The sequence below is a fragment of the Dermacentor silvarum genome, chromosome 11, assembly GCF_013339745.2.
Source record: "Dermacentor silvarum isolate Dsil-2018 chromosome 11, BIME_Dsil_1.4, whole genome shotgun sequence".
In the NCBI taxonomy this organism is placed as follows: domain Eukaryota; kingdom Metazoa; phylum Arthropoda; class Arachnida; order Ixodida; family Ixodidae; genus Dermacentor; species Dermacentor silvarum.
Window position 1 is genome coordinate 82595963 of NC_051164.1, and position 13162 is coordinate 82609124.

Below are 13162 nucleotides of genomic sequence, written 5' to 3' on the forward strand. Positions count from 1 at the left end.
AGCTTTGCTCGAAGCAAAAGGCATCGTTGGCGCCTAGAGCGTCTCTTCCGTGTCGTCGCAAATCGGCTCGGGTAGCTACAATGACGATCCGAGTCGTTCCGAGAGCGACGGCATCACCGCATCACTTTCATCATGTTCGCAGGAGCGAGCTCGAGCGGCCAACGCAGCGCAACGGCAACATGGCGGCCGTGCCGGCTGTTCTGCGAGTGTGCGCACCCCCGACCTTGCAGTCCACCGGTAACTTTCCGCTCGTGGCTGGGGGACGTGGTCGGAGCGCACGTCTCGAATGCATCGTCAAAAATGTAAGCTGCCTTGTCTCCGCTAACCGTTCACGCTGATTCGTATAAGGTGAGTGCCTGGCTGTTACTGCATAGTTTTAAGATAGTTTGCGCGGCTATACTGGTTTGCGTGACATGGACATCGGGGCGACGTGCTGGGTGCAGAGAACGGCCACCTTGAAAAAGTAGCTCTGGCCATCTTTTTTTTTTTAACTAATGCCTTTGCCACACGGGAACAAGAAGTCAACCGTAACATTTTTAATATACTGAATTTTATACCTCACAGTTCACATTTTAAGGGTGCTAATTCTTAGGCAAAGCCCGAAGTGGCGTTGTCGATACCCTGGAGCGAGATTTCAATTGTTGATGAATAAGCGAATTAATTGCTAATTATGTAATTACTATGGTAATGAATTTTTATTCAAATGATACTTCGTTGCTATTTTGCACGTATGTTCTCTCCACGAAGTGTTATAAAATGGAATAAGTTTTAGTTATCCTTGATGTGGAATGTTTAAGATTTCTAGGGTTCTATATGGTTAATTAAGTTTCCTGATGACGATATAGTTTGAGCTGCTGTCGCACGTGCCAAAGTAATGTCATTTGATACAATGGTGAAGACAGCTGTCCTCTGAAACTAGAAATTATTGAGTGCTAATTAAAAATAATTGCATACAATTTCCACCAAGGTAATATTCAATAGGATCAGAACAGCACTCCAATCAACCAAGAGAACAGACTGGCTTCAGGAAGAGATATTCTACGAGGGATAATATCCATGTCGCCAATCAGGTAATTGAGAAATCTGCAGAGTGCAACCAACCTCTCTCTATGGCTTTCATAGATCGTAAGCATGCATTTGATTCAGTATAGATAGCAGCAGTCATGGAGGAATTGCGTAATCAAGTAGAGGAAGCGTGAGGGAATATCTTCATAAATATCCATATAGACACCACAGCTACCTTGGTTATCTACAAGAAGAGCAGAAAAATACCTGTCGAGAAAGGGGTGACGCGACGATACACAGTTTCTCCAATGCTATTCACTGCATGCTTAGAAGTATTCAAGATATTAGACGGGGAGGGATTAGGAGTGGGGATGAACGACGAAGATCTCAGCAACCTGCGCTTTGCAGATGTCATTACCCTTCTCAGCAACACTGGGGATGAGTAGGATTGAGGACCTTAACCGAGAAGGTGTAAGGGTGGAGTTGAAGATTAATATGCAGAAGAGAAAAATAATGTTCACTGGCCTGGCAAGAGAACGAGAATTCTTGAATGATAGTCAGCCTCTAGAGTCTGTGCAGGAGTACGTTTATCTATGTCAGTTACTCACAGGGGGACCCTGACGATGAGAAGGAAATTTTACAGAAGAATAAAAATGTGTTGAAACGCACGCGGCAGGCACTACCATATCACGACCGACAGCTTGCCGCCATACCTGAAAAGAAAAGTGCATAATGCGTCACTAACATATGGGGCATAAACTCGGGAGGTTAACAAGGAGCCTCGAGAACAGGCTAAGGACCGCGCAACTAGCGATGGAACGAAAAATGTTAGGAATAGCGTTAAGAGAAAAGAAGAGAGCGGTGTATGGATTAGAGAACAAAATATTCTAGTTGACATTAAGTGGGAAAAAAATGGAGCTGGGCACGCCATGTAACGCGTATGTCTATTAGAGTTACAGATTGAGTGTCAAGAGAAAGGAAGCGCAGCCGAGGACTACAGAGAATTAGCTGGAGGGATGAAATTGGGAAATTTGCATGCACAACTAATCACCTAACGCGAGACAAGAGTAATTTGAGATCGCTTGGAGAGGCGTGTGTCCTGCAGTGGACATGAAATAATCTAATGGTGATGATGGATTAAAAGTAAGCATGTGAATTACAGCTAGTGCGTGTGTGTGTGTGTGTGTGCGTGTGTGTTTTCACAACCGGTTACAACATCTAAAATCCGGAACCGGAAAGAAAAAAAATGTGGCCGTGACCGTATAGAAGTTGACCCTGCATCGACCTGAATATCTACGCCAACCACAACTGCTGACAGCAGCACTTATATGTCTCCACGCTATAGCAACTCCAGCATCAACAGCAGTAATATTTGAAGCATACTACGGAGCTAGGGCGTCCGGGATACGCATTTCTCAGCCGAGCGAGTTGTGGCGAACGCATTCGACAACCGCTCGTGCACGTTAAGGCGACTGACATTTAGACACTACGCTAATGGCATTACATTTTAAGGCAATAACCATTTATACAGTTTTTCTTTTGCGAATTTACGCCAATTTTATTCCGACGTGAATGCATTCCAGCAAACGGTCCCAGGGTCGCCGTAATCTAAGAACTCATTCTTATCAACCACTGCTCAAGACTGGCCGATCGAGGCGATAACGCAAGCTCAGCACCACTGGTGACGAAGCATGAAAAACGATTGTAGTAGAATCGCTACGTTATCGCCGCCGCGAATGAAGTTAATAGATATAGCAAGCAAGCGGCATTTTCCCTATCGGACAGGATTCGCTGTAATCTTGCAAACGCCGGTATTCTGGCGCACGACAAACGTTATACCTTGTGCTTTTTTTTTTTTCAAGAGATTTTTAATAAACGTAGAATGAAGCATGTGGCGGCAATCAGGCCCGTTCAGGTGGATTGTCTGAAGAGGCGGACATTGCTTGCGCGACAAATCGTCATGCCCAAGTAGTTAGTTAAAATTATTCACCAATTAACTTCTTAGTTTTCGGACAAATCTTAAAATTGGAAAATTGGAGAAGCCCGGTAGTGGTTAAGCCATCTCTGCTTAGGAGAAATACTGACACCACTTTCGACATATCTGGCCTTCTGCATGATGCGCTACGAAATACACAGGCTTTTCAGTAAAGCTTCCCAAAGCGTCCCTCTAGCAGTTCGGGACGATGTTAACTGGAACGCCGCCGTTGCACTTTCTTTATTTATTTTTTTTGCCAATTCGGGGATGGAAATCTGAAAGAATGGTGCCAGTCTTAGGCTTTATGTTAATCAGACATGACTTCAGTACTGCACTTTCTGCATGTACCATTAAGGGGATAATTAAGATAATTAGTGATTATTTAATAACTCGGGGCATTGCAGTATGTCGCGCAGCTAATATCCACGTGAAAATGGGGGAAAGGGTTATATATATATTAATATTTAGCTTAAAAACATTTCCAGCAGAACCTATCTCACCACGAACGTCGACATTACGCGATTAGCATTGAAGTGATGACTGTAGGGACACGTCATATTGCCACCGCCGAGACGCGTCACGTGTGAAGCGTGCACTACAGCCGGGCTCCACTGTCGCGCTTGCCTCTGGACCCGCTGCGCCATCTGGCGTCGCCACCGCTAAGTTCGCGCGTGGACTCCGAGAAGCGCGGCGTGCCGGCGCGTGCGAGCGCTAATAACTGGGGCCGTATTCTGAAACGTATCACTTCGGCGATAGTTCGCCTAGGCGACCATTTCGCCTTCGGGCACGCGTTGATTGGCTACTTGAGCAAAATTCAATGACGTCGGGCTCAACCAGCCAATCAGCTCATCCAATTGTGCTAAAACAGCCAATCAGCGCGCGCCTGGCGGAGGCGTGACCAAGGCCTTGGCGCAGCGCTAGAGCATCGGGCTGCTGTGCTCGAGGAACCGGCGTGACGTAGGTTTCATACTGCCCAGAGCTGACAAAAAAGATTAATGAATATTTGTTTTTTTATCTTCAAGGAACGTAAGTTTGCGCATGTTGGTATCATTGAAAAGCGGCGTGAAAGAGATCAGCCGTGCCTCGTACATACGTACAAGTCAACCGCACAAGTTTACGGGATTGTGTTTCCCCAGCAAATGTGAATTACTGCACCGATAAGGCATGACACGTCTAATTTAATGAACCACTGTGTTGGTGGCGAAGGGCTACTACATGCTGGAACATTCAATTTGACCGCTAATTTCCCTTCTTTCCTTCCCTCCTCTCTCTCCCTGCCATCTTTGTGTTCCCTCTTCCCATTCCCCCGGTGTAGGGTAGCCAACCGGACGTTATTCTGGTTAACCTCCCTGCCTTCTGCCTTTATCTTGCTTCCTTCCTTCCAATTTGAGGCTGTGTGACGACGCTTCGCGAGAATTCATCTTCTTGGCAGGTCCTGCGTCCCGTAAGCTTTTGCGGTTGACGGTATACGTGCATACCGAAAAGTGGGCGAAGTTCCCAAAGGATGCTAATCGCATTAAAGAACCGGTATTACTGGCCGACGCAGCAGGTTAAAATACTCACGAGACAGCGGCGTTTTGGTCGAGTTGGTGACCACGAACGGCGGAGGCTGTTCCATCTCGTACGCCCTCGTGGCGTACTCGACCACTTCGATCACGAGCTGCGGCGCCTGCGACCCGCGCCGCAAGTGCTCGCCGCGTTCGCTTCCCGTCGGCGGCTCGCCGATAGTCAAGCACGTGACCCTGTGCACGGACCACAGCAGCAGCAGCAGGGACGCCGCGACCGGGGAGCTGGTTGAAATGCTTAGCGCGCTCATGGCTTCTGTGTTTTGCGTGGATTGTCACCCCAGGATACTGCAACACAACAAAAAAAGGGGAAGAGAAACGTATGAGTGGATTTGTTTTAATTAAGCGCGAAGACTTGTTGCACATCGCGGAAACGTATCGCGAAAGTATCGTGGTCTCTACGAGTAGTCACTTTTCCGCGTTGCTTCCTTGTTGCGCCTTTTTAGAGTAAAACGATGCTTCGTGTGCTTAACTCTGCTAAGCACAAGGTCGCGGGATCGAATCCCGGCCGTGGCGGCCGCATTTCGATGGGGGCGAAATGCAGAAAACAGTTGTGTACTTAGATTTAATTAGGCGCACGTTAAAGAGCCCCAGGTGGTCCAAATTAATCCGGAGACTCCCCACTACGGCGTGCCTCATAACCAGATGGTGGTTTTGGCACGTAAAACCCCATAATTTTTTTTATTCATGTGCTTTACTATAGACTACTACGCTTACCGCCACAACACATCAGCCACTACATCCATAAAGTTCCCTACAATAAACACTATAAGGATTATGGCGCTAGTGTTGTGCACGGGGACTGCAAAAGTGGTGGTCCACTCAGAAAGGGATTGATGGTGGCCAGAACCTGGATTTATCTACACTTCGTCCTTTCTGGCTTCAACCGGCTTTGTGGCTCTACAAGCTGATCATTTTAGACCATTTTCCCGCATTATGAATGCACCAGTTTGCGCATTAAGCGTGAATTTAGATGTTGTCGCAGTGCGTACGTGATGGAGACGGCCAGTCAGCCCGGCAAAATGTTCCTCTTAACAATTAATGCATTTAACGATGACGGTGCTAAAGGAGCATTGAAGCTTTGTTAAAAAAAAAGGAAATAGGCCGACCTAAGCAATCACAAATACTTGTCACTGATAACGTGAGTGGACAGTATAGAGTTATCAGCATATGTCCTGTGGGCGTTGCAATAAGCTCACACTTATTTCACAAGAAAAAGAAAACCTGTTATAGGGGCTGCGCATACGGAAACCACTCACTGACTCGCGCTTGCACGCGATATCTTTGCTTATCGTCGCTTTCCATTCCCCGCTATCTGTTCTTTTTTTTATCGTTCCGCCGTAACGCACTCGAGATAACACATGTTATCGGGATAAGCGAGAAGCGAGTCGTATGACACGCTACATATAAGGTCACGCGCTGCGCACTTCCTTGAACATACAGTGCGTGTAATCAGCCTTGAAAGCTGAAAGGCATTTTGAAGAGTGGTTCGCTAGAAAACTGCGAACATATTGCATTGAAAGATCGCTGAAACTGCGTGACCCGTATATTGGTGCCCGATATATGGTGTGGCCGTGACCCGAATTGCGGTCATGAGACGATAGTGGCACGGATATAGATCACTGGAATGAATTCGGGACGTGTTCGTGCTTAGGATCGATAGATCAGTCGTCTCTTTTACTCAACTTATCAAGCATACATCGCCGCCTTTCAAATCAAATCACTTTGACATTCATTGCAGCATCAGCATCATAGCTTTTCAAAATATTCAACTTTATTGTTATCCTTTATAATTTGCTTTTACGTTCCTTTGTTACCGATGAAATGTGATTTGTTGAAACTACTGCCACATCACGGTTGCTAGGGCCTGTCAAGCTGTTTAATCCAGCCTTTTGCCGTAGCATCTATTTCTAATGTGTATTTAAAAAATTATTTGATTTGATTTGATAACGACTGCTTGAATTACCGGTTCCTGCCCCTATGTTTGGCATTATCGCGATGATTACAGACGATTACACTATGATAGTTGTGTCTGTGTTGGCTGTTACATGCGATTGCGGCAACAGGGAGCTTTAGACTTCGCGTACGAAAACGGCTTTGGCATACCCAATGATTTGCGCACCCAAAGCGCCACGCCCTGCTTGCGATCTTTTGTATAGCTTCGGCGTTCTTTTGCGTATCTTTTCGAGTTCTGTACGCCCGGCGGTTCGCGTCCCCTAACTTTTGGTACGCAAGAACTAAAACTCCCTAATGTCCAGCACTTCTCGCCGGCAGAAACAGACACCGCTATCCTGACGTCATCATCATCATCAGCTTATATATTATGTCCACTGCAGGACGAAGGCCTCTCCCTGCGATCTCCAATTGCCCCTGTCTTGCGCTAGCGTATTCCAACTTGCGCCTGCGAATTTCCTAACCTCATCATCCCACCTGACTTTCTGCCGTCCTCGACTGCGCTTCCCTTCTCTTGGTATCCATTCTGTAACCCTAATGGTCCACCGGTTATCCATCCTACGCATTACATGGCCTGCCCAGCTCCATTTCTTCCGCTTAATGTCAACTAGAATATCGTCTACCCCCGTTTGTTCTCTGATCCACACCGCTCTCTTCCTGTCTCTTAACGTTACTCCTAAGATTTTTCGTTCCATCGCTGTTTGTGCGGTCCTTAACTTGTTCTCGAGCTTCTTTGTTAACCTCCAAGTTTCTGCCCCATATGTTAGCACCGGTAGAATGCAATGATTGTACACTTTTCAACGACAGTGGTAAGCTCCCAGTCAGGATTTCGCAATGCCTGCTGTATGCACTCCAACCCAATTTTATTCTTCTGTAAATTTCTTTCTCGTGATCAGGGTACCCTGTGAGTAATTGACCTAGATAAACGTACTCCTTTACAGACTCTAGAGGCTGACTGGCGATCCTGAATTCTTGTTCCCTTGCCAGGCTATTGAACATTATCTTTGTCTTCTGCATATTCATCTTAAACCCAATTCTTACACTTTCTCGATTAAGGTCCTCAATCATTTGTTGTAATCTGTCTCCATTGTTGCTGAATAGGACAATGTCATCTGCAAACCGAAGGTTGCTGAGATATTCGCCGTTGATCCTCACTCCTAAGCCTTCCCAGTCTAAGAGCTTGAATACTTCTTCTAAGCATGCAGTGGATAGCATTGGAGAGATTGTGTCTCCTTGCCTGACCCCTTTCTCGATAGGTAACTCTCTACTTTTCTTGTGGAGAACCAAGGTAAGCTGTGTAATCCTTGTAGATGTTTGCTAAGCTTCATCAAAGTTACTCCCTCACCAGAACAGGAGGAATTGGCCTCCCTGGTGCAGTATTCAGCCACTACCTCCCTCATGACTCCGACAATTATCCTGACGTAACCTTCTGCAATCATGGCGATTCCGAAACCAGGCTGGACAGAAGTGGGCGTCATTGGTAGGCGCACGCAAATGAAAGACCACGCATGCGCAGTGCGATGTCTCTGTACCAGGCGCTTGCTTTGCTTGCTTTCGTCAGAAGGCGCACGAATGCAGTTTGCTACGCGTTCGATCAACGTTAAGGGCCCCGTGTCGCAGAAAATCCAGCGTCAGCGTAAGCGCCGGCGTCGTGGCGCAAGGCGTTAGTGATCAAAAAATTGAATTTCTCAAAGTAAAATCCGTCAGAAAAATTGCAAAGTGCGACTTAACCACAACCTACAGGCGTGATATCGTCGGATTATAATTTGAACATACGAGAAAGAAGCCTGATAAGCAGCCACGGATCTTTGAATGCTATCGTGTTCCACTCTTAAAGGCGAAGCTTAAGCGTCCTCCAGAATTTTTTTTTATTTGTCCCCACCAGTGCACGCACCGGGCCGTTCATCGTCGGCAGAACTGATAACTTCGAAAACGACTGCTATACTGTGTGAAATATCATTCCCCCCCGTATGGGAGGGATGCTGTACTCCCGGTGGAAGCAGAAAACGTCGAGACAACAGAATGCATTGAAAGCGAAGCGCCGGCGGAATATACGTGGCTTAAGCCAATTAGGTTGGTCACTGTTGCGTCAAAGTTGCGAAGAAATACCTGAGATGGCTTCGAGTTGAGCGCGCTGCCTTGGACAATCGGAAATAGTTATCTACCTGGATATTTACCTTCCGGTTAACCTCCCTGCCATTCGCATCTCATTTACCTCTCTCTCTCTCTCACCCACACTCCTTCAAGGCAAGGTGCGGGACAGCAAAAAATTACTGGAAGATGGAACTCACCTAGATAGTTTTGACGACACCCACAGGAATCAGCTCTTCTCCCTCCGTCGCACAATAATCTGATATTCGTAAATTTGAGTGCCTACTCCTGCCACCTCACGCACTTGTAGTCACATGTATTATTTTTTGAAATCAGTTCCTGTTCGGGCTATTCTCGCTCTTTGCGAGCTAACGAACGCACCTGCAGCTAAATGCGGCCTACTGCAGCTGCTACTTCTGCCACCAACACGTGACAACGCATACACGTCGTAGTACACTATTGCTAAGCACGCCGTAAGCTAGTACGCAGGCCGTCAGCGTAGCTATGGTGACGTCACAGGCCGCGCTTGAAACGCGCGTGGACCGTTGCTCAACCTTCCCCGTTGGCGTTATTGCAGCGTCATCTGGGGAGTTTCCCCAACACCTGTTCTTGTCTGACCCGATTCCGTCCTTTTTTTTTTTTGCTTTCGTTTGTTAATTTTCATAAGGATTGCTTCATTTACTACGCGAACTCCAGCGCAGATGGAACTGAAAAGCGGCTAGAAAATGTATCTGCGTGCGTGTGTGTGTGTGTGTGTGTGTGTGTGTGTGTGTGTGTGTGTGTGTGTGTGTGTGTGTGTGTGTGTGTGTGTGTGTGTGTGTGTGTGTGTGTGTGTGTGTGTGTGTGTGTGTGTGCGTGTGTGTGATGCAACAGCGCGACCGTCACGACAGATGGGGACACGCCGATACTGACACGATGTCCCGCAGTCCTGACGACAGAGGCTGCATCAAGCGTACGTACGCAGGCTGAGACAGACGAAATCTGTTTCAGCAGATGCGTTGGGAGCGCTTGTTGCGCAGTTACACTTCAGATGCAGCTGTGATGGATAGTGCAGTGTATATTACGTACGGTGGGTGACAATGAAAAAAATGTTGCAATAGAGTTTAGCGTTAAATCAGCGAAGCAACTGCATGACACTACAAAATACAGTAAATCATTTGTCAATTGCGATAAGTTTATAGAAGAACGAACCGACTCGAAGTACACTTACCTCGAGAATGAATAGGAGACCTCACGCAAAAAATTTATTCCGCGGTGCCTTCCATGGATGACCTGTCACGGCGAACAGTGCCAGCACTAGCGCGTTTATGGTAGCTATTACTGCACTAACTATCGATACTAGAACGAGGACGACACGACAGCTGTAGACGCAGGCATACCATGAGCACTGTCTTATGCACCTCATTGTTTTATCAGTAATATAAAAATAAGAGAATGCTGACAGTTACTTTATGCGTATGCAAGCACACGTTAGTCCATAGCCTCCTATGCTTACTTAACTCTTATCTTGGGGAGCTCGTGTACTGGTTGATAAAGTGTGTTTGCTCTTCGCTTAATCAGGCAGCGCGCCCAAGCGCAAGGCACATGCTACGGGAAATAAAAAAAAAGTTCGTTTAAATTTGGAACAGTCAGTTTCTCTAGCAAAATTGGCACAACCATCTTTTTTATTAAAGTCTATATGATATCTAGTTCGACCCTATAAGTTCTCTAAGCTTTCTCCGTAGCATTCTCCCTCGCGTGACAAATGTTTATGAGGGCGCAAGGGTATCCTGTTTACAACAGTTCCTCTTCATGAGAGAAGTATCGAGCGCCGTATTGCTGCGCGGACATGTCACGCTTTTTGTCATGTAATTAAAGAAGTGTTAAATAATTTACGGAGTTCTTTGCGCACCATCGTATTCCTCGACGGCGTCACCGTAATCGTCACTATCATCTTGGTCAGCCTATAATTAAGTCCACCGCAGGACAAGGTACGTTGTTAGTCATCCCTGTTCGTTGATCACCCCAGGACGGCGCCAGCCCATTCTAGTCTATGGCTGCAAATATTCTAAACACCTCACTTTATATCTACCGCCGCCCTTGACTGTCATTATCTTCCCTCGGTACCAGTTCTTTTCATCTAATCAATCACCGGTATCGGTTCCACGCCACGTAATCTCAACTGGAATATCAGCCGCCCGAGTCCGCTCGCTATCACACTGCAGTCTTCATACCGCTTAACGGTAGAGCTATGTTTTTTTTTTTTTCATTCGATATGCGTAATTAGGATGGTTCGTACAAAAATTAGACCCGCTATTAAAAGAATGCTAAAAAACAGGCAAAACGGACAAAGTGCACCTGCAATTATTCTTTGTCTATCGGCGTAGTCTATTTCTTTTGTCATTGTTTTACTCTAGTCTTGGAAATCTGTAATCTTTCTTCATTTTTTCTTCCCACTTCCCTTCTTCCGATCTTCCATTCCTATGTGTATGTCTCCCCTCCTTCCTGAAGAGTAGGCAGGCGTTGCGCCCCTTGTGATAGTAGTTGACTGCCTGCTCCTTGCCTTCACTTGAAGCGAAGCTCTTTTAGCGCACCCTCCCAAATGTTGCTGATCGTGGCTGCTCCTTCAGAGTACCGCTGCTGTCTTACCGAAATCGGCTTATCCCCGTCTGTGCTACCCCTAGGGACAGGCCACGTACTATTCTCTGCGGAATTACTCGGTGAACCAACAAACGGTACCTAAACATTCTCATTGCAACGTGGTATATATACCTTGAAGCGCACATTATCGCGAAGCTCTCTATGCCTCCTTCCCCCGTCGTTTGGATGTTGCTGTATGTTCCGTCGGTGTCATGCCTGCTAAGGTGGGGTTCGATTCTGGAGATGGTGCAATAGTAAAACGGGCCAATTCCCGGGAGACGCCGTAATCCGCGGTTGTGTGGGTCACGTGGTGGGCAGGGATCTCCGCGTAGTGCCGTCTTCCTAGGCAAATCGCTACGCTGGAAAACGAGTCGCAGAAGATGAACAGTTGTAACCCCACTTGGCGAAAGCTTCGCTTCACATACGTGCGTTAGATCTTTTTTTCCGCTTTCTGTTTCTTTTTGACAGTTTTCCTAAAAACGCACTTAGAACGACGACGAAAACAACGCATACGACAGGATGCGTGCTGAACTTCTAACTGGCGTTCATTTCAAACGGTCACCTATTTTATGCACTGTGCATCAGGTACACCATGCACGCATCATCACGGAAAATGTTGTGCAAGTCAGTCAGTTCAAGCATAACATTGTATTACAGGTCAATCTGTTCACGCGCCCAAGCCAAAGTATTGTTTCTTTTTCTATTGGTTGGAGAAATTTTCACCTCTAACACTTCATATATGTATATATGTTTTCTAACCAAGCAGTAATAATCATACCCGCACTAACCACGGATTGACACGCCATCGGCGGTTTTCGGTGGTTATCGGTGGTCAGCGCTTGAAACGCACGCGCCGTCGAGGCGCCTGCGAGCAATTCTGGCATGCGCTGACCTCTCGCGAATACGAAACCCACGGGCGCCGGCGAGTAAGCATTGGCGAGCATCCAAGACTTTTGAAACCTTGACAAGGACGACAGGTGAAAGTGGTGTGCGCGCCTTCGCGAGAAGGTCATTACTCGTCGCCAGCCTGTCTAGAAAGTGACATCAACGCACGTTTCGACCGGCGAAGCGTGAACGCAGTCTTTATTGCCCGGGGTGCTTCGTTTTGTCCAGTTCTTGCGATCTAATTACTTTTTCCCGGCGATAACGGCGGCGCGAAAGCGTTCGAGACAATGATGAAAAGAGGAAAAGTGTCGATCCAACGAACATGTCGGGGTCTATATATGAAGAGGAAGCGGTAAAAAAAAATTTTTAAATAGGGTATGCAACTCACGGAGATGCGTATACAATTGTATTTACTCTCATTCTGTGCAACGTGTAATCTTGTGCAGTGGTTACGTTTATGCACCGCAAAGGTCGCAACTTCTATATTCATTCAGTCACATATCCATTCTCCAGGATTAATTAGCCAAGAATGGGCACACATCCAGCGGCACACGCCGAAAGGCTAGATAATAGGAAATCAAGTCATCCAAAGAAACCTCTGAATATAATTAACGCGCTATTCTTAATAGGTCGGTGTGCTTTAAAGAATGCCTACGAGCCGACATTATGTGTTCAGGTTTTATATAACATTTTTTTTGTTTTTAACACGCAGAGCACTGAGTGGTCCGAGTCCCACAGGGCCAAAGTATACATTCACGGTATACATCAATCGCAGCCCAGCCGCAGCGTCTGTTCTAAATTTACGTGGTTTGTGTGTGCTCGTCTCTCTCTCTCTCCCCGCTCTTTCTCTTTTTATCTCCCTACTCCTTCCTCCCGTGCAGGGTAGCCAACCGGAACTACCTCTGGTTAACCTCCCTGCCTTTCTATGCATGTTTTCTCCTTTATAACTAAGTGCTTGGTGGCCTGTGAAATAATTCGTTATACAGGTCACTTCGTTGTAAAGGTCGCGCAGCGCGCACCTCACAGTAGAACCGGGACATAATTATTACTTCGTTATACAGGTCATCTC

General features: G+C 46.7%; 1 protein-coding gene and 1 long non-coding RNA gene across 4 annotated transcripts in view; one reads left to right on the forward strand and one right to left on the reverse strand.

Moving 5' to 3' along the window:
- The window catches only part of LOC125941603 (uncharacterized), a 129575-nt gene that overhangs the window by 15548 nt on the left and 100865 nt on the right, over window positions 1-13162 (forward strand). The window contains exon 2 of one of the 2 annotated variants that reach the window (XR_007464476.1): window positions 143-348. This is a non-coding gene — a long non-coding RNA (uncharacterized LOC125941603). The remainder of the gene's footprint in view (window positions 1-142; window positions 349-13162) is intronic. The other variant, XR_007464475.1, reaches the window with a different exon arrangement.
- LOC119433846 (uncharacterized) overlaps window positions 1-13162 on the reverse strand; it is a 32688-nt gene that overhangs the window by 5481 nt on the left and 14045 nt on the right. The window contains exons 1-2 of one of the 2 annotated variants that reach the window (XM_049659239.1): window positions 8790-9217; window positions 4544-4833 (exon numbers count right to left, since the gene is read on the reverse strand). In XM_049659239.1, the coding sequence (XP_049515196.1) occupies window positions 4544-4796 (253 nt within the window). In that variant the 5' untranslated portion in view covers window positions 4797-4833; window positions 8790-9217. Of the gene's footprint in view, window positions 1-4543; window positions 4834-8789; window positions 9218-13162 lie in introns of those variants that run through there. The other variant, XM_037701112.2, reaches the window with a different exon arrangement.